General features: G+C 45.2%; 1 protein-coding gene across 12 annotated transcripts in view; it reads right to left on the minus strand.

The window, feature by feature from the left end:
- The window catches only part of CASK (calcium/calmodulin dependent serine protein kinase), a 651,701-nt gene that overhangs the window by 342,238 nt on the left and 288,507 nt on the right, over positions 1-20,956 (minus strand). For all 12 annotated transcript variants that reach the window (XM_082246666.1, XM_082246669.1, XM_082246671.1 and 9 more), the window contains exon 7: positions 11,407-11,582. In XM_082246666.1, coding sequence (XP_082102792.1) covers positions 11,407-11,582 — 176 coding nt within the window. The remainder of the gene's footprint in view (positions 1-11,406; positions 11,583-20,956) is intronic.

Below are 20,956 nucleotides of genomic sequence, written 5' to 3' on the forward strand. Positions count from 1 at the left end.
GCTGCAATGAAAATTTCAGCAAAATGAACTACCGTGCTGCATACTTTTTTCACTTTGAATTCAGCCCTCTGTAGGTTAATAATTTTTATTTCCATCAAAAGATGTGGCATCTTTTCATTCCTAACACATTGCCCAGTCCATATCAGTATAAACATCAAGCATGATATTTTTCCCCATAAAGATCTGATGTGTTTTTTAAAGGAGTATATATATATATATATATATATATATTATATTTAAACATTTACATGAAAACAACAAATATTTCTACTATCACCAGAGCTTTTCCCACAAGTAAGCAATGGCAGTGTCCATACTTTTATTATGGTTCAACTTGTTAGTAACCAAACAAAACACGTATTAGGTTGGGATGGAACAGATTAAAAAAAAAAAAAAAACTCATTCACATGTAATCACATCAAAGATCTCTAGACTGTAAGCTCTAACGGGGGCCCTCCAATTCCTCCTGTATTGAATTGATTTGTAGCTGTATTGTCTTCCCTCATATTGTAAAGCGCTGTGCAAACTAAAGAACTAACTGTCCCTCCATACATGTAGTAAATAGTTAACATGGCCAAGGCAGCACTACATGTCATGAAGTGCAATAAAATGATTCCCCCAGGAGCTAATCTATTTCTTCAGAAATCTCTTGACTCTTCTCTGGGTATCTCTGTTACACCAGCAGGGGACAGAGCTTTAAAGCACACCAGGAAACAAAGCCAACTATGTTCATGTCAAATTAAAATTATTGTGCTTTGTAAAGAGAAGCATTCCCCTATTTTAAAGGTAGAGTCACCCTAACCCCTGCTTGAATAGTTGCAATCTACTACAAAAACTAGCTTGGCATATAACATTTTTCATCATATTTGATTATATTCCTTAAATATCCTGAAGTTGTCTCATGCAAATAAGTGAATTCAAACACTACTGAAAGAAACAGGGCAACACCCAATGATGCAAGATGCAGATTAGAGCATGCTTGACTGCCCTGCATTCTGCTATTACAGAGTGCACAAGCTGTAAAACGCACAAAGAACGGGTCAACACCGAGGTGCAATAATAAATGCAATAATATATGCAGACTGTAACTGGCCCACTATGAAAATGAAATTAGGTCTGCAGGTTTCACCATAGATAAAAAATGAATTCATCGATCTTTGTACACACAGCACTTAAAAGGGTCATTAAGCAATTCTGGACCGCCCACTGCATATATACTGTGGCAGGGCTGCCCAGCTGCACAAAATCAAGTACCTGTACAAGATGCACTCCCGCAGCAATCTGATTCGGTTCAGAAGCGATCAGTCATCAGGTCAATGATTTATGGCCTGGACCTGGTGATTGGTTCTGACCAAAGGAAGAACCTCCTTTGCCTGTGTAATGTAAACACAGGCACAGGAAATGATGCAATCTTCTCTCCTGAAGCCCTTTTCAGTTCCAGCGTGAGAGGAGAAAGCATCTACCGTGAGTACACAAGCACTACACTGACACCAGTACACATATGGTGCTTTTCCACTGCATGGAACCGAACGGTTCGGCTCGCTTTTGTGCTTTTCCACTGCTGGTACCGCATGGTATGGTGTAGGAACGGTTCGGTACGGTACGGCAACGCAGCGCTTTTCCACTGCATGGAACTGAACAGTACGGCTTTCTAAAACAGTACCACCTCGATTGTGGTTCCAAGAGGTACCATACCGGTACCATATCCCACAATCCTTTGCATGCAGTCACTACTAGCCACTGATTGGTCAGAGAATCCTTGTTATCCCACCCACTTAACTTTAGTACTACTTTAGTGGAAAAGCAAACCATACCAAACCGTACCGAACCGTTTCAACACCGTAACATGCGGTACCAGCAGTGGAAAAGCAAATCGGGCCAAGCAGGGACAAGCAGGGCCGAGTAGAGCCGAGCCGGTACTTGCAGTGGAAAAGTGCCAATAGGCACATGTTTCAACCCCTGATCACCCCCCAGTTAACCTTTTCACTCCCTGTCACAGTTTCACTATATACAGTATACAGGTAATTTACTGATCACTTTATTACTGTCACTGGTGAAGCCAGCCGAAGTTAGTGGTAGTTATCGTTAATCCCAGATAGGTTTAGGGTATACCCGCCGTATATTCCCTAATAAAGGTTTAACACCCCCAGTTAACCCTTTCAATCCCTGTCAGAGTGTCACTATATACAGTGTACAAATTTACTGATCACTGTATTAATGTCACGGGTGATGATACGTCAGTCTTAGTATATCATCAGGGTCCCGCCACACATTCTAATAACGTTTTAAGCCCCTGATTGCCCCCCCAGTTAACCCTTTTACTTCCTGTCACAGTGTCGCTAGTAAAGTGTACAGATTTTTATTTCTGATGACTATATTGGTGTCACGAGTAACACCTGTTAGTGTCATCATCAGCGTCAGTTAGGATCAATCCCAGACAGCATCAGATTCTAACCCTTTGATTACCAGTAACACTAACACACACACTCTATATACCTCCAATACTAGTATAGTGTATGAACGGAACAATAACTTTAATCTGATCAGAATTATACTAGCGTCCCCAAAAGTTTAGTGTTCCCAAAAACACGGCATTCACAGGATCAGCCCTGACACCTGCCAGCACCTGCGTTTAGCCTCTCCGCTCAGCCCACCCCAAACAAGTGCATAATCAATAGATCAATGTCCCTTTCAATGCACAGCACACAAAACGTTAGAGTCAGGCATTATCTCTAATAGCACTAGCAGTTAAATTTTTTTGTAGCAGATCAAGGAGTCCTCGACAACACGGTTCTTTACCTGTCACACTAGGTACCTGTAAATTTAGTGGCCAAAATGTCAAACGAAAGGTACACCAGTGAAGAAGCCTACAGGATACAGAGCATGACAGATAAGAGCGATGGGGGAAGCCTCACTGTCAGAATCAGACTCAGTATATGAACCTGTAGAGAGCAACAACAACCTGACAGATAGCTCTCGGACGACGGAGTAGAGGTCCCTGCTAAAGTCAGGCGTACCAAACTCCGTTCTGCTGTTGCTGAGGTGCAACAACCGCATGATTCTCGCATGCAGCAGAGTGTCGCTACTGGTGCTGCTCAACCTTGTAGTGAACTGGCGAGCACCAGTGGCCTAGTACACCCTGGTCGTAGACAAACCAGCCCTGCAGTATACCTTGGTGATGTGGCGAGTCCCATAAATGCAGTTCAAGCTGGTATGGTGGCTAGCAACAAGTAGTGGCCCGCAGCCACAAGGAATTCGAATGCAGGCCCGTAGAGCCCATAGTGCCCTTCCTGATGCACTTGCAAATCCTAATTAACAGCCCACAGATTCTGCAGCGCCCGTACTTCCCCCATTCACTGGCCAACCCAGAATTCAGGTGGAAACAGCCAATTTTAAAACCCTTGATTTTTTTTTTTAGCCGTTTTTCAAGGAAGATCTGTACAGATCTATTGTGGACCAAAGCAATTTGTATGCTAATGAATTTATCACCACAAACCCAAATTTGATCCTTGCCGGACAGTTTGGCTGGAAACCTATAACGGTTCTGAAATTTAGGACTTTTCTGGGCCTATCCCTCCACATGGGCATTACTAAAAAAGTGTGAGTTGCGGTCATAGTGGTCCACTGACCCAGCTTATCATACACCTGTGTTCTCTGCTGCCATGGCCAGGGCTAGATATGAGCAAATATTGCAGTTCATGCACTTCAACAACAATGAACTCTGTTGTCCTTGAGGTGACCCTGAATATTACCGGCTTCACAAAGTCAGCCCCTCATACTCTACTTCAACCAAAAATTTGCAGCCTTGTTTATTCCCCAACAAGAAGTTTGCGTTGACAAGTTTCTGGCCGCCTTGCTTTCCAACAGTTTCTCCCCAGCAAGACGAGTTTCTGGCCGCCTTGCTTTCCAACAGTTTCTCCCCAGCAAGCGTGCCAGATATGGGATCAAAATGTATAATCTCTGTGACCGGGCAACAGGCTATAGAAATAGTTTCCTGGTTTACGAGGGAAAACAAAGCAACTTGGAGCCCCCCAACTGCCCAGACTACATAGGGAGCAGCAGCAGTTTGTTTGGGACTTGGGTGTTGCTCTTATTCGGAAAGGGGTACCATTTAAATGTGGACAACTTCTATATAAGCGAGGGGGTGGGGGTTTTTTGATCTTTAGGTAGTAAGAGTAGGTTTTTGCCTCCGTCCCTTATGTCTGAAGAGTAGGGGGTTTTTTTGGTGTCTCAAGCCAAGATTTGGGACTTTGTGGGCAATTAGTAAATTAAATTCAAGAAATAAAATAATTGGGGTTTATTCTGTTATATACATATAAACATACATCTCAATATTGTGAACATTAGTGTTTGGGTATAGGCCCAATGTGATTGAAGAAAAAGAGAGATTCCAGTGAATCTGTGACATGTGTGGTAACTTGTGACATAAATCGGAGTAAAATCTCTGTGTTTTCCTGTAGAATTTCCAGGAAAGGATGGTTCACAGAGTTCATCCGAGTTTTGACGCGTTTCGGCTGGTAATCGCCTTTTTCAAAGAGTTTTTTGTCACCCAGCTGTAATGTATAAACAATAACATTTCCATTATTGCAAATATACATATAATTAAAGTTTAAAAAAAAATGAATAAAAGGAAATAGAGTATTTGTACATACATAATTTTACTTTGTTTCAGCAAAAAAGCTTTCTCTGTATCCTCAGCAACTGCAGCAAGGAACCGTAGTGTACCTTGGTCTGGAAAAATATATATTGTATATATATATGTTTAGTTTGTATTTTTGTGTTTTCTACCGTATAATTTTAGTTGTTCATTTACTCACAGGTTAAGTATACACGTCCATATAAGCGTAACCCAATGGCTTGCAGCACTGTCATAGGAAGTTCATTCTAGAAAGATCATATGTATATTTTGTTAGGATGCTTTTTGCATCCAGTTTATAATATAATTTGTATCAATGCTGTGAGGTAGCTCTTGTGGGTCTTTAAATGCCCATTGTAAACTTACTTTTGCCAAGTAAAGGAGGGAGAGGTGTTTTTCAGCGCCACAGGTAGGATGCAGCTCTTTCCTCATATAACGTTTCTAGAAGAGTACATGTGGATGGTTTCAGTGCTTTTACATCAATGGGTGTTTTTGCAGTATTTATTAGTGACTTCAAATGGTTTTGTATGGATCAATGAGATCCATATAACTTACGTTTTTATTGAAGAGAAATGGTGTGAGTGATCTTCTTCCAGAGCTGTATGTCGGCGTCCGTCCTGTTCCCTCGCCTGGAGGGAAGTGAGGAGAGACATCGGCTCCCCGGCCTTTTAAAGCCGTTCGCGCATGCGCGGTTAGCGCTGCACGTACTTGGCTTTATTTAGTCAGTGACGTGGCATCCCCATATTGCGCAGGCGCCTGGGTGATGCGCGCGCAGTATGGACCAGTCTGACTTGCGGCCGCCGACACGGAGAGAGAGGCTCGGAATCGTCTGACCGCGGTCAGATGGGAAGTTGACAGTTAACCCTTCCGGTCTCATTTGCAGCCCCTGTCTATTAGAACAGGGGCTTACCGTGCCGGGAGCAGATCTGAGGATGGAGAGGTTTTGCCATTTTGAAACAAAGTGTGTATATTGAAAATAAAAAGCAATAATTATTACAAAACATATAGTAATATATATATATATAAACAAAGAAAATAGTTTTAACAGCAGTAGTAATGTGAGAATTACCCACAGTGTTTTTCCATGAGGGATGTTATTGGTGTGCCTGATAGTCAGGCGTATCAAAGATGTTTTCTCGGGGGTTTTTTTTGAGAACTCCTTATTGGAGAATCCTATATAGTCCTTTAGTTTCTTTTTGGTTTCTTTATTTAGGAGGTTGTTGGATCAAGCTTTTGGTATGGATGGATGGATGGGATATCTCATTGTTAATTATAGTTGTTTTGTTTCTATCATTTGGTATTTTTTTTAAAAAGAAAATCAAAAGATAACTAAAAATAGGTATTAATCTATTTTACCTGAGGCGAAACCCTCAAGGAACGGTCTGAAACTTTCAGTTTCATTTAAACCTGGAAAATTTGTGGCATTGAGACGCCTAATCCATCTCATTTCCATTTGCAGAAGTTTTTTGTTCCAGTCGCCTCCTCGTTGTGGTATGTGCATCCTTTCTAGGGCGATGAATGACACTTTAGGCATCTTATTTTTATGGGTGTATTTGACATGTCTGCCTAAGGGTAGATGGAAGTTACAAATTTCCATACTATGGATATGTTTATTGATTCTTTTTCCCATTTCCTGTTTTGTTTTACCCACATAAAAAGATCCGCACTCGCATCTCATAAGATACACAACTCCCCTCGTCTTACAGTTTACGTAATGACGGGGTTTAAATTTCTCTCCATTTGGGAGGATAGTATTTGTGCATTTTTTGATCACGCTGCACTGTGCACAAGTGCCACAAGGGTAAGTGCCCTTGTCCTTGCAGGGATCATGTCTTCGTTCTTTGTATTCGCTGTGTGTTAGAGTTTGCTTAAGTGAGCTGGCTTTTCTGTAGGTGATGAGAGGGTTTTCGGATATAAAATCTTTTACCGTAGGATCTTCCTTTAGAATAGTCCAATGTTTTTGGAGAATTTGTTTAATTTTTTGATGTTCGTTTGTAAATCTTAGAATAATCCGGGTTTTTTCTCCTTGTTCATTTGTTTGACTGGCATTAGTGGTTTTGAATAGGATTTCCTGCCTTTCTAATTCTTTGACTTTGTTGAAAGCTTTCCTAAGTGTAGTTCTAGTATATCCTCTTTCAATTAGTCTACCTGTAAGGCTACATTCACACCTGAGCGTAGCGTTTTTCGCGCGTTTTTTACCGCGATTTTTGCGGCGTTTTTACCGCGATTTTTGTGCAGGCGTTTTTAGATTGAATAGAGATCAATGGAAAACGCCTGTAATCTGCCCAAAAAGAAGCTCATGTACTTTTTTGAGCGTTGGGCGTTTTGTATACAGCGTCAAAACGCTCAGATGTGAACAGGGGCCATTGAAATGAATAGGATTTGTCTTGTTGGGCGTTTTGAGAGCTGATCCTAGAGCAGAAAAACGCCCCAAAAACGCCCCAAAACGCCTAGATGTGAACGGAGCCTAAGGAGATTGGCCTCTTTCTGAAAATCGTCTTCCTTAGTACAATTCCTTTTCAACCTTAAGTACTGGCTGTACGGTATTGCCTTTTTCAGAGATGTTGGATGAAAGCTTGACGCATGCAGGATTGAATTTCCTGCCGTTTCTTTACGATAGAGCGACGTTTTGATATTCCCATTGTGTTCTTTAAGTATCCATGTGTCCAAAAATGCAATTTTGTTTTTATCGTAATTAAGTGTGAAATACATATTATAATTATTCATGCTCTTAAGACAATCCTTAATTTGACATTCTGGACCTGTCCAGATGATGAAGATATCGTCCAAGAAGCGTTGCCACAGTAGTATATTATTTACAAAGATATTGTTCTTCTCATCTGCTAAAAAATCGAGTTCCCAGGCGCCCAAGTATATATTCGCATAGGATGGTGCGCAGCTAGTTCCCATCGCAGCCCCGCACGTTTGCAAGTAATAAGAGCCATCGAAGGTAAACACGTTGTGGTTCAAGATGAATTCCAACATCATTATGATCTTAGAATAATCCGGGTTTTTTCTCCTTGTTCATTTGTTTGACTGGCATTAGTGGTTTTGAATAGGATTTCCTGCCTTTCTAATTCTTTGACTTTGTTGAAAGCTTTCCTAAGTGTAGTTCTAGTAAGCGTGCCCAAGTTTTAGATACCTGTTTAAATTAGGAATTGGCGCATGTGGCACCGTGCTTCCCCCAATGGCTTGTAAATGCCCCACTTAGTCGGGGAGAGAGCCTGCTTGAGGTGCAATGAATTGATTGCAGTGAGGTGAAAAGACAAAAAACGTTTTTGTTCTGTCTTCCATTCACGCAGATATGGCAGTCCAAATTACATTGGCGACTGGTGTTGATAAGCCCCTGTGTCCACGACTACAACCGTAAAATGGGAGGGGTGGACTTGACAGGCGCAGCTCCTTATCTTCTTGACCATTGGGACGTCATAAAGCAGTGTCAAACATGTGGGGTGTCGGAACAGCAAGAACAAATTCCCAAGGCTAAACCGTAGCCAACCAGGTAACCGAGCTCAACCATAAACTGGAGCTCCCCTGAAAAAATAAAAACAATACACCCTCAAAGAGGACCAGGTCCTCTTACACAGTAGCCTACAAAACCTTGAGGTCAAAAGAAGCATCCGCAGATGCCAACTCCTCCACCTTATAGAACTTTGTGAAAGAGTGCACAGACGACCAGGTGGCCGCCTTGAAAACCTGTGTCACTGACCCCTGAGGACGGAAGGCCCAAGAGGCACTAAGCACCTGAGTAGAGTGCACCTTAAAAGGGAAAGGAGGAACCTGACCTTTAACTAAATAGGCCTGAATCACTGTCTGTCTGATCCATCTGGAAATAGTCGCAGCAGAAGCAGCCAACCCTTTCCGAGGTCCATCTGTGAGCACAAATGGTGAGTCTGACTTTCGAAAAGACTCCGTAGCTGCTAGGTACACCCTGATTGACAGAACCACTTCCAGGGAATGCAAGGCAACTTCCTTAGGATGTTTACGCCTGGGACATAGGGAAGGCAACACATTGTCTTCATTCAAATGAAAATCAGAGACGACCTTTGGAAGGAATGACAGGGACGAATAACCACCCTCTCTCTGTGAACCACAAGGTAAGGTGAACGACAAGACAATGCCACCAGCTCCGACACCCTTCGCGCAGAAGTAATGGCCACCAAAAAGGCCACCACCTGGGACAACGTAAGCAGGGGAACCTCCTGAATATTTTCGAAGGGAGGTTTCTGAAGAACTGACAGCACCAAATTGAGGTCTCACTCCCTGGATAAAGGTACGCACCAGGTGTGTGACCAATGGACGTTGAAAGAAAATGGCTAAGGCCGAAACCTGGCCCTTGATGGTACTCAAGGCCAGGCGCTGCTCAACCCGCCAGCCAGCAGTACCTGCCAGCCAGCAGTACCCACCAATGGGAGGAAAGGTGTGGGCAGATGGGGAGTAACAAGTCCGCAAAGGACCACAGAGAAGGGGGGGCGCTGCATGGGAAGGAGGGGAACCTGGGGGACTGACCATCCCAGGGAGGGGCCCACATTTACCCCAAAAACCTCCAGGGTCAGAGGGGGGGGGCAGCTACTTACCAAAGCAGGAACAGGGTGGGCAACGCTCCTGAGAGACCACCGCTCCATCGGAATAGGGGGTGCTGTCGGCCAGGAGAAACGCTGCGACTCAGGCCAAGGCCAGGTTGTATGCACCCTCACGAGATGTTTAACTTGCAGGCCAGCCCCCGTCCAGAGGGGCTATGTCACGGCCGACCTAGCACAGAGCTGAGGCCTGTGCACGTTTGCTGGCCAGACTAGGGGGACTCTCTGGATCTAGATTATCCAGTCCATCCCCCAGTCCAGCAGTTGATAGGAGATTATCACAGGAACAAAATAACAGACAGGAAAAAAAATTCCAATTAAAAAGAAAAATTGCCAGGACCAGAGATCCCAGGTGGAACTAGGTCCTTACTTCTGACTAGGCAGAAGAAAACTAAGTGCCTATAACCGAGTAGGAGTATATCCCCTGGGACTGCCCCATAGGCGTGGTGAAGCTTTTTCCTGCCTAGTGTCCTACTCCTGTAGGGGGGGAGGATAACCCAATGGTCAAGAAGATAAGGAGCTGTGTCCCTCAATGAACGAAAGAGAAATCTATTTTTTCATGTAAACAAAGTGTCAAAAAGGACCTGGTCTTCAAGTGGTTAGAAGACTGGGTGATGTGTGGCATAAGCTTCTAATATTGGGCATATCACAGTTACGGAGGCCCTGAAATGTCAAGATAACACAACCCTCCCCCAAATGACCCCATTCTGTAAATTAGACACCCCAAGCTATTTGCTGAGAGGCATGTTGAGTCCATGGAATATTTTATATTATGCCATAAGTTTCGGAAAATTTACACTTTTTTTTTTACCCAAAATTGTCACTTAATGATATATTTATGGCTCACACATGCCATGGGTAAGGGTGAAATTACACCCCAAAATACATTCTGCTGCTTCTCCTGAGTACAGGATAACCACATGTGAGACTTTTTGGAAGCCTAGCCATGTACAGGACCCCCGAAAACCAATCACCGCCTTCAGGCTTTCTAAGGGTTTAAACTGCTCATTTTACGTCCTCACTACCTATCACACTTTCAGGGGCCCTAAAATGTCAAGATAACACAAACTCTCCCCCAAATTACCCCATTTTGTAAATTAGACACTCAAAGCTATATGCAGAGAGGCATGTTGAGTACATGGAATATTTTATATTTTGGCACAAGTTTCAGGAAAATTACACTTTTTTTTTTTTTTTTTTTTTTTTACACAAAGTTGTCACTAAATGATATATTGCTCAAACACGCCATGTGTATATGTGAAATTACACCCTAAAATACATTCTGATGCTTCTCCTTAGTACAGAGATACCACGTGTGAGATTTTTTGGCAGTCTTGCCGCGTACAGGACCCTGAAAACGAATCACCGCCTTCAGGCATTCTAAGGGAGTAAATTGTTGATTTCACTCCTCACTACCTATCACAGTTTTGGAGGCCATGAAATGCCAAGATAGCACAAAACCCTCCCAAATTACCCCGATTCGGAAAGTAGACACCCTAAGGTATTTGCTAAGAGGCATGGTAGGTATTTTGCAGCTCTCATTTGTTTTGGAAAAATTAAGGAAAAGAAAAGGAAAATTTATTTATTTTTTTTAATTTTCAAAACTTTGTGACAAAAAGAGATCTGTAAAATACTCAACTTGCCTCTCAGCTAATAGCTTGGAGTGTCTACTTTCCATAATGGGGACATTTGGGGGGGTTGTGCAATTTTGACATTTTAGGGCCTCCCAAACTGATAGGTAGTGAGGAAGTGAAATAAGCCATTTACCCCCTTTGAAATTCTGAAGGCAGTAATTGGTTTTGTGGTCCTGTACGTGGCTAGGTTCCCAAAAAGTCTCACACAAGTGGTATTCCCTGTACTCAGGAGAAGCAGAATCCCTCAAGAGAAGTAAAGCCTAAAAAGCTTTGGCCATGCTTCTCTTAACCATGTAAGAAACCGTTACCCCAAAAATCATTAAAACATTATGTTAAGGACCCTTTCAGATCATGCTTGCTTCAAAGTGCATTTTACCGTGCGTTAATGTTGGTCTTGTTAAACAGTCCATTCATTTTGAAAAAAGTTAAGCAGCTTGGAGTATGATCATACTATCTTCAAAGTCTGATGAAAACCTTATTTTTAGGAGGCCTAATAAAAACTGTATTTTATAAAAAGGTGGGAAAAGATCAGTTAATGTGATTAAAGTCTACTTACCTTATATTTGCCTTTAATAATGCCTTCAAACAACCTTTCCTTTGTGCCATAAAAAGGCAAACAGCCACTCAATAGGATAAAAAGAATCACACCACATCCCCAAACATCTACAGGCTTTCCATACGGCTCTCGCTTTACTACTTCTGGAGCCATAAAATGTGGTGTTCCTACACGACCTGGAGAATAGAAAAAAAGATAGTGAAATGGGTTATTAGTGTCAATAATATGACTCTTGGCATAATGTTTTAAATATACCTATTTTGCTTATAACTTTCTTTTTAGATTTAAATGACCATAAATATAAAACATTGATTTCTATAATATATAGCATTTTTTTTAAAGTTGTGAACCTTACACGTAGTAAAAATACTTCGGTCATGTGTGGTGTGCCCTGTTTCTCTTTCTGATGTTCATTCACTGACACAGCTCCAGAAACTTCTTGACCATTGGGTAATACTGCCCCCTACAGGAGTAGGACACTAGGCAGGAATAAGCTTTACCACGCCTATAGGGCAGTCCCAGGGGGTATACTCCCAATTCCTTCTATAGGGATTCAGTGTTGCAAGCAATGTCAGAAGAAAAAATACCCAACTCAACAGAGTGGTGGGTGCTGTGTCTGCCAATGAACATCAGAGAAAAGGATTTTACGGTAAGCCAAAAATCTAATTTTTTTTTCTTTCTTTCATTGACGGACACAGCTCAAGAATGTTCTTGACCATTGGGACGTCCTAACAGTGTCAAAATGAGGGGTCGGGAAAAAAAGCAGAAAAAAATCCCAAAGGCTAAACCTAGCCAACCAGGTAACATGAAGCTCAACCAGGAAAAACTGGAGCTCCCCTGAAAACAATACACCCTCAAGAGAACCAAGTCCTCTCAAAACCTTGCAGCCAAAAGCAGCATCCATGGATGCCAACACATCTACTATGTAGAATTTTGTGAAAGCATTCGCAGATGACCAGGTGGTCGCCTTGCAAACCTGTATCACTGACGCCCGACGGCAGAAGGCACTAAGCGCCCGTGTAGAATGCGCCTTAACAGGGAAAGGAGGAACCTGACCCTTGATTGAATTGGCCTGCACTACTGTCTGTCTGTTCCATATAGAAATGGTCACGGCAGACGCGGCCAACCCCTTGTGAGGTCTATCCATAAGGACAAAAAGTAAGTCTGATTTCCTAAGCGACTTGGTTGCCGCCAGGTATACCCTGTTCGCCCGAACCACATCCAGAGCATGCAAGGTAATCTTCTTAGGATGCTTAGGTTTAGGACACTTAGGGAAGGTAACACAATGTCTTCATTCAGATGAAAACCAGAGACAACCTTAGGAAGGAATGACTGACAAGGGCAAAGCACCACTTTATCTCTGTGAACCACCAGATAAGGCGGACAAGACAAAGCTGCCAGCTCAGACACCCTGCGTGCGGAAGCAATTGCCATCAAGAAGGCAACCTTCTCGGACAATGTAAGCAGAGAAATCTTGTGAATATTTTCAAAAGGCAGTTTCTGAAAAACAGACAGTACCAAACGTAGGTCCCACAGAGGCAACGGAGACCGTACAGGTGGAGCCAAGTGGTGAGCCCCCTGAACAAAGGTGCGAACCAAGGAAGGTGTAGCCAAAGGATGTTGAAAGTAAATCACCAAGGCTGAAACCTGGCCCTTGATGGTGCCCAGGCGCTGTTCCACACCTCTTTGGAGGAATGCCAAAATTCGCGCCACTGAATAGGAACAGGGAGAAACCCCCAGAGACTCACCATGCAATATACGACTTCCAGACGTGATAGTAAATCTTTCTAGAGGTAGATTTCCTAGCCTTCAACAGCACGGGAACCATCAACTCAGACAACCCCCTATTCCTTCAGCACCTGGCTTTTAACAGCCAAGCCGTTAAAGCCAGCGACTGTAAAGCAGGATGGAAGATCGGCCTTTGGGCCAACAGGTCTTCCCTTAGAGGGAGTTGCCAAGGGACATCAGCGACCAGCCAAACCAGATCCACGTAACAAGACCAGTGAGGCCTTGATTCTTCGCAGAAGTTTGAGAGGGGGAAAGACGTATTTTAGACGGTGCTGGCCCCAAGGGCCACCAGTGCGTCTGTGGCGTCAGCCAGAGGATCCCGACACCTTACCACAAATCTCTGCACCTTCCTGTTGAGATGAGAGGCCAACAGGTCAACCTCGCGAGTTCCCTACAGGAGACACAGCTGATGAAACACCAGCGGATGAAGTGACCATTCGCCTTGGTCCAAGGCCTGTCACCTTTGGTAATGCGCCTGCCAAATTTCCACCCCTGGAATGTGCACAGCAGAAAGAGCTGGGACGAAACATTATGCCAACCTTAGAATGCCGGCTACTTCCCGAGCCGCCAGGACACTTTGTGCCCCCTTGGTGATTGACATATGTAACAGCCGTGGCATTGTCTGATTGAATACGTACCGGGCAACCCCGAAGACGAACCGTCCAATGGGCCAGACAAAGACTGATCGCCCGAAGTTCCAGTACGCTGATCGGTAGCCTGGACTCCTCCAGAGTCCAAACCCCTTGAGCACAGTCTGTCCCAAAACACCTCCCTCCCTGGACAGGCTGGCATCCGTGACCATCACCATCCAGTACAGCGGAAGGAAGGATTTTACCTGTCGAAGAGATGGAGAGCAAAGCCACCAAATCAGGGACCCTCTCGTACAGGATAAGATTCTCTAGAGACTGCGGATTCTTGTCCCACTTGGCAAGAATCTCTCTGCAGAGGTCTCTTGTGGAACTGTGCAAACGGAACCGCCTCAAAGATAGACACCATCAGGCCCAGCACCCACGTTCAAGTCCTGAGAGATGATCAACAGCTGGACAACAGAAGTCGAATGGCATCCTGCAGCTTCTGGAACTTGTCCAACAGGAGAAACACCCTGGCTGAGGCCGAGTTCAGAGTCAGACCCAAATAATCAACTTGGTGGACGGAACCAGAGCAAACTACTGAAAATTCAGAGTCTGCACAGTGATGCCCAAGTTGTCTCGTAGAGCAGTCGGAGACTCTGCTTGCAGAAGATGATCGTCCAGGTACCCCAGCACCGCGATCCCCCGCTGTGGCAACAATGCTAACACCAGAGCCAACACCCGAGGAGCTGAGGCGAGACCAAAGGGTAATGCCAAGAATTGATAATGCTCCTCGCCCACAGCAAAGCAGAGAAAGTGCAGATGTCTGACATATCGGGATATGAAAGTGTCCTTGATAAATCGATAGAGGCCAGAAGATCCCCTTGATAAAGGGATGCCACTATCGAACGGATGGACTCCATGCAGAACTTCTGTACCCACACAAAGCCGTTCAGGGATTTGAGATCCTGGATTGGACGAACTTTGTCTTCCTTCTTGGGAACTGTAAACAGGTTTGAATAAAAACCCTGAAAACGTTTCGAGTGTGGAAACGTCACAATCACTCCTTGCAGTGGCAAATCTTGCACCGCCTGCGTGCCCAAGAGACCACGCAGGCGGTCTGGGGACGAACGCAGGTTGGAAAATAGCCTCTCTGGTGGATAAGACCGAAATTCAATCTTGTAGCCAGACTGAATAAGCTCGTGGACCCACCTGTCTTAAATCAAATAGGTCCAAGGGTTCCGAAAAAAACAAAGACGTCCTCCACCCCAGAAACCGATGAGGGCGCCCCTTCAGCCTGAAGAGTGCTTGTCTGCAGGTCTGGAAAGACCTGCTCTCTGCTTACCAGGCCAGGGTCTCTTGGAACCTCCGGAGATGTTCCAAACGGGTTTGGATACTCTTTCTTGAGACCCTGAGGAACAAAAAAAAAAAAACCTGCTTATGATCCGAGAAAAAAGGACCACATCTGCGACGAGACTACTTGCCCCTGCAAACCTGTGGGAGGAGAGCACTTTTTCCTCCTGTGACTCCCTTAATGATTTCATCCAGGGAAGACCCAAACAGGCAATCTCCATAAAGAGGAGATCTGCTAAGGCCTTCTTGGAAGCTTGGTCTGTAGATCAGCATTTCAGCCATATCAAGCACCGAAGGAGCACAGCCTAGAAACTAAGGAAACCGCATCCAGAGAGGGGTCGCAGAGAAACTGCAAACCCCGGACCAAGTGGTCCGCTAGCTCTGCAAAGGCAGAGATTAACCCACTCAGTCAAGGTCTGGGACACGGAGGCAATAGTGAATGCCGGCCAAAGGACTGAACTGGCCATAATAAAAATGTGCCGGACCAAGGTCTCTGCTTTCCTATCAAAAGAAAAAACCTTTCCCGATTTAGAGGATTTTCGGGTACTGACGGGGACCGGTGCTTCAGATGCAGCCGTATCCTCCATTTTTAAAGTTTTCCGCACCGATCAGCGCCTCCACCAGCGCTTTTTCATGCACGGCTATAGTGGAAAAGTAATCATCCTCACTATTAGAGCACTCAGGGTGCATAAATGCAGACCCAGCAGGGTGACTCACGTCCGCGGCGGCCAGATCAGACTCAGAATCTGAGGTGACAAAAAAGGCAGGGGAGGGTGGTGGACGCTTTTTGCAGGACCAAATCAACCTTAGACACTAATGACTCCAGAGCCGTTGACATCGCCGACAGGGTGGACTGGGACACAGAAGGGCTGCCTTTGAGATGGGATCAGGGAGTGAAATTTGCTAAGGGGACTCCATGGTAACCAGGGAGCCACACAGGCAATCTAGAATAAAAAAAATAAATAAAAAAAAACTGCAGCGAGAGGGAGATCCGCCTAGGGCACCCGCAATAACTCACCAACCCCGGTCAGCACACAGCAGAGTGCTGGAAGCTGTACACCATGCGGCGATCAGAGAGAAAGAGGAAATCCAGGAGTCAGCACTAGAGGTCCACTGCCCACAAGGCTCCAAAAAGATGCCCGCCATTCCAAACAATGGGAAACAACAGGATAATGGCCGCCAAACTACACAAACATGGCGGCTGAATACATAGCAAACCAGCCACGGCAAAATGATGGCTCCACGCAGTGTCCGGTACCCACAGGGGACACCAAGGGACATCTGAATGGAATAGGGGTGCTGCGGGCCAGGAGGGATAATGCGACTCAGGCCTGGACCAGGTCGTATGCGCCCCCGCGAGACGTTAACTCGCAGGCCAGCCCCTCTTCAGTGGGGCTATGTCGCGGCTGACCTAGCGTGAAGCTGAGGTCTGCACGGGCTTGCTGGCTGGACTGGGGAGACTAAGGATTTAGACCATCTAGACCGTCTCACAGTCCAACAGTTGATTGTAGTTCTCACAGGAGCAAAAAATAATAAGAGGAGCAGAAAATAAGAGGAAAAAAAGTTTAAAAAAAGAAAAAAATGCTAGGACCAGAGATCTCAGCAAGGAACTAGGTCCTTAGTCCTGACTAGGCAGAAAAAAAAAATGGAATGCCTATAAGCAGGAAGTGAGAGTATACCACCTGGGACTGCCCAAAAGGCGTGGTGAAGCTTTTTCCTGCCTAGTGTCCTACTCCTATATGGGGCAGCTTAACCCAATGGTCACATACCGTAAAATCCTTTTCTCTGAAGTTGATTGACAGACGCAGCTTCATATTCCTCTTAACCATTGGGTTATGCTGCCCCCCTACATGAGTAGGACACAAGGCCGGAAAAAACGTAACCATGCCTATGGGGCAGTCCCTGAAAGCATACACCCACTCACTCTGCTATAGGATTCCGTTTTGTTGCAAGCAGTGTCAGAAGTAGAAAAAACCCTAACCCACTCAGAAATAGAGGGGTCGGTACTGCGTCTGTCAATGAACTTCAGAGAAAAGGATTTTACGCTAAGTCAAAAATACAGTTTTTTCCATCGTTCATTGACAGACGCAGCTCCATTTTTATTCTTAACCACTGGGAAGTCCCAAAGCAGTATTTGCATGAGGGTGGGAAAACACAGAAAGAACGTAATTCCCCAAAGGCTAAACTTAGCCAATCAGGTAACATGGAGATCACCCAGGAACAACTGGAGCTCACTTAGAAACAACATACACCCTCAAAGAGAAAAAAAAATGCTCTTTTAAACAGCAGCCTGCAAAACCTTGCGGCCAAAAGAAGCATTCGAGGATGCAAACACATCTACTCTGTAGAATTTAGAGAACGTCTGCACAGACGACCAAGTTGCCGCCTTGCAAACTTGTATTACTGATGCCTGTTGGCGAAAGGCCCAAGAGGCACGCAGCACCCTAGTAGAATGTGCTTTCACAGGGAATGATGGAACCTGACCCTTCAGTGAATACACCTGTACCACCGTCTGCCTGATCCATCTGGATATGGTTGCACCAGACGCAGCCAATCCCTTCTGAGGTCCTTCCGTGAAGACAAAAGGAGAGTCTGATTTCCTGAAAGACTTCGTATCCGTCAGGCAAACCCTAATTGCCCAAACCACAGCCAAAGAATGCAAGGCAATTTCCTTGGAATCCTTGAGCTTAGGACAGAGTGAAGGCAGCACAATGTCTTCATTCAATTGAATTTAGAAACCACCTTAGGAAGAAACCACTGATTAGGTTGAAGTACCAATTCATCTCTGTGGACCACCAGAGAAGAAGGAGAACGGCAGGAAAGTGCCACCAACTCAGACACTCTGTGTGCAGAAGTAATAGCAACCAAAAAGGCTACCTTCTGTGACAGTTTAAGCAGAGGAATCTCCCTGTTTTCAAAGGGAGGTTTTTGAAGAACAGACAGTGCCAAGTTAAGATCCCACAGAGGTAATGGGGACTGTATCGGAGGAGCCACATGATGAATCCCCAGGATAAAAGTGCGAATCAAAGAATGCATAGCTAAAGGGCATTGAAAAAACACAGCCAAAGCCAACACCTTTAATAGTACCCATGGCCAACCGCTGCTGAACCCCTCTTTGGAGGAAAGCCAATATCCTAGCCACTGAAAAGGAGAGTGGATGCACCTTAATCGATTCACACTATGAGATGTACGATTTCCATGTACGATGATAAATCTTCATGGAAGTAGATTTTCTAGCCTTCAACAGTGTAGGAATCACTGAGTCAGAAAGAACCCTTTCCTTCAATACCTGGCTTTCAACAGCCACACCGTTAAAGCCAGCGACTGTAAAGCAGGATGCAAGATCAGAAAATAAGAGTATGGGAATGGCGCTGTCTACTGGTAAAATATGTTGATATGTTGACAAGAAAGGTGTATACAACAAATGCACAAAAATAAATATCAATATCTAAAAAATGCACAAAAATTAAAAAAGTATCATAATAAATAAGTTAAGTGTGTTAGGTATGTAAGATCAGCCTTTGAGACAACAAATCTCTGAGAGGAAGTCTCCAAGGAGCATCGGCGACCAACCTTACCAGATCCGCATACCAAGACCGGCAAGGCCAGTCCAGGGCCACCAGAAACGCATAGATCAGCCGATACTGATCCCAAGGAGCCACCAGTGCATCTGTGGCGTCGGCCAGAGGATCCCGAGACCTGGCTACAAACCTCTGTACCTGCTCGTTGAGCCGAGAAACCAAGGTCTACATCGGGTGTCCCCCATCGGACACACAACAGATGAAACACCTCCGGGTGCAGGGACCATTCCCCCTGATCCAACACCTAACGACTCAAGTAATCCATCTGCTAGTTCTCCACTTCAAGTATATGCAAGGCGGAGAGGGCTGGAACAAAATTTTCTGCCCATATCAAGAACTCGGCCACCTCCTGGGCCACCAGGACACTCTTGGTGCCCCCTTAATGATTGACGTAAACCACAGCCATGGCATTGTCTGATTGATTCCAAACTGGACAACCCTGCAGACGATTTGTCCAGTGACTCAAGCAAAGCTTTATTGCTCTGAGTTCCAGAATATTGAGCGGAAGTCTGGAATCTTTTAGAGTCCAGGTCCCCTGAACACAACGTTGGCCAAGTACCCCCCCCCCCCCCAGCTAGACAGGCTGGCATTCGTGGATACCACGGTCCAATACAATGGAAGGAAGGGCTTGCCCTGACGCAGTGCCAAGGAACTAAGCCACCACAGAAGAGCACTCCTTGCATTTTGACTCAATTGATTTAGATTGTCCAAAGATTTTTGATCCTTGATCCACTTGAAAAGAATACCCGTTTTGCAGAGGTCTCGGGTGGAACTGAGCAAAGGGAAACCGCCCCGAAGGTAGACATTCATCAGACCTAGAGCTCGCATGCAAGTCCGCAATGAGTGCTGGAAAACAGCAACCGAATCGCCCACTGCAACTTTTGCAGTTTTTCCGGGGGAAGAAACACCCTTGCAGAGGCTGAGTCCAGAGTAAGTCCCAGATAAACCATTTTGGAGGATGGGACCAGAGCATACTTTCTAAAATTGATGGTCCAACCAAACTCTGTACAGTGATTGACATATCGCCCACCAGAACTGAGTAGGAGTCTGCTCTTAAAGAGGAAGTAAACCCTCCTCAGGAAGTTGTACCTATAGGTAAGCCTATATTAAGGCTTACCTATAGGTACTGTAAATATCTCCTAAACATGCACCGTTTAGGAGATATTTACCTTTAATGCAGCCAGTGACGTCACTGGCGCATGCGCTCTGAAGGAACGGCAGATCGTGCCGTTCCTTCAGAGCCCCGTGCCGTGACCGTCGGCTCCCGCGCGCGTGCGCGGGAGTGACGTCACCGCGGCTCCGGCCAATCAGATGGCCGGATGCCGCGATCCCGGAAGACGGGCGACTATACATGTCGCCCGTCATACAGGTAAGCGGACGGCACGGCGGGGGCTCGTTCTAAGGTAAGTATTTCATAATGAGCTAGTATGCGATGCATACTAGCTCATTATGGGTTTCTCTTTCAGGATTTAAAGAAGAGGAAAAAAAAAAATCTCGGTGTACAACCTCTTTAAGAGGAGATCATCCAGGTAGCCTAGTACCGCAATCCCCCGCTGTCACAGTAATGCCAATACCGCAGCCAACACGTTGGTGAAGACCCTGGGGACGGAGGCGAGACCAAAGGGTAATGCCACAAATTGATAATGTTCCTCTCCTACAGCGAAGCAAAGAAAACGCTGGTGTCCAGTGTAAATAGGGATGTGCAGATATGCGTCCTTGATATCGATAGATGCCAAAAAGTCCCCTTGGTGTAGGAACGCCACTACCGTGCGAATGAACTCCATTCAAAACCTCTGTACCCACACAAAGCGATAGAGCCTTGAGATCCAGAATTGGACGCACTTTCCCTTCTTTCCTGGGAAGGGTAAACAGGTTTGAATAAAACCCTTTGAAAGCATTCCCGAGAGGGAACCGGCACAATTGTCCTGAATTCAGGAGGTCCCTGGTTCCCGACAGAAAACAAAGATGTCCCCCCACCCCAGATACGGGCGAGGGTGTCCCTTCATGCAGACGGAAATTTGTCCACAGATCTAGAGGGGCCTTTTCTCGGCTTACTTGACTATGTCTTCTTGGAACCCCCAGATGACCTAAACGACTTGGGTCCTTTCTCCTGTGTGCTGAAAAATAAGGGCCCCGTCTATTACGCGGTAACTTGCCCTTAACAGATAGAGGAAGAAGAGTACTCTTCCCACCTGTGAGTCCTTTGATCAGTTTATCCAACAAAGACCCAAATAGGCGGTCCCCCATAAAGGGGAGATC

This window comes from Pelophylax lessonae (genome assembly GCF_965119305.1).
Source record: "Pelophylax lessonae genome assembly, chromosome: 2".
Classification (NCBI taxonomy): Eukaryota; Metazoa; Chordata; class Amphibia; order Anura; family Ranidae; genus Pelophylax; species Pelophylax lessonae.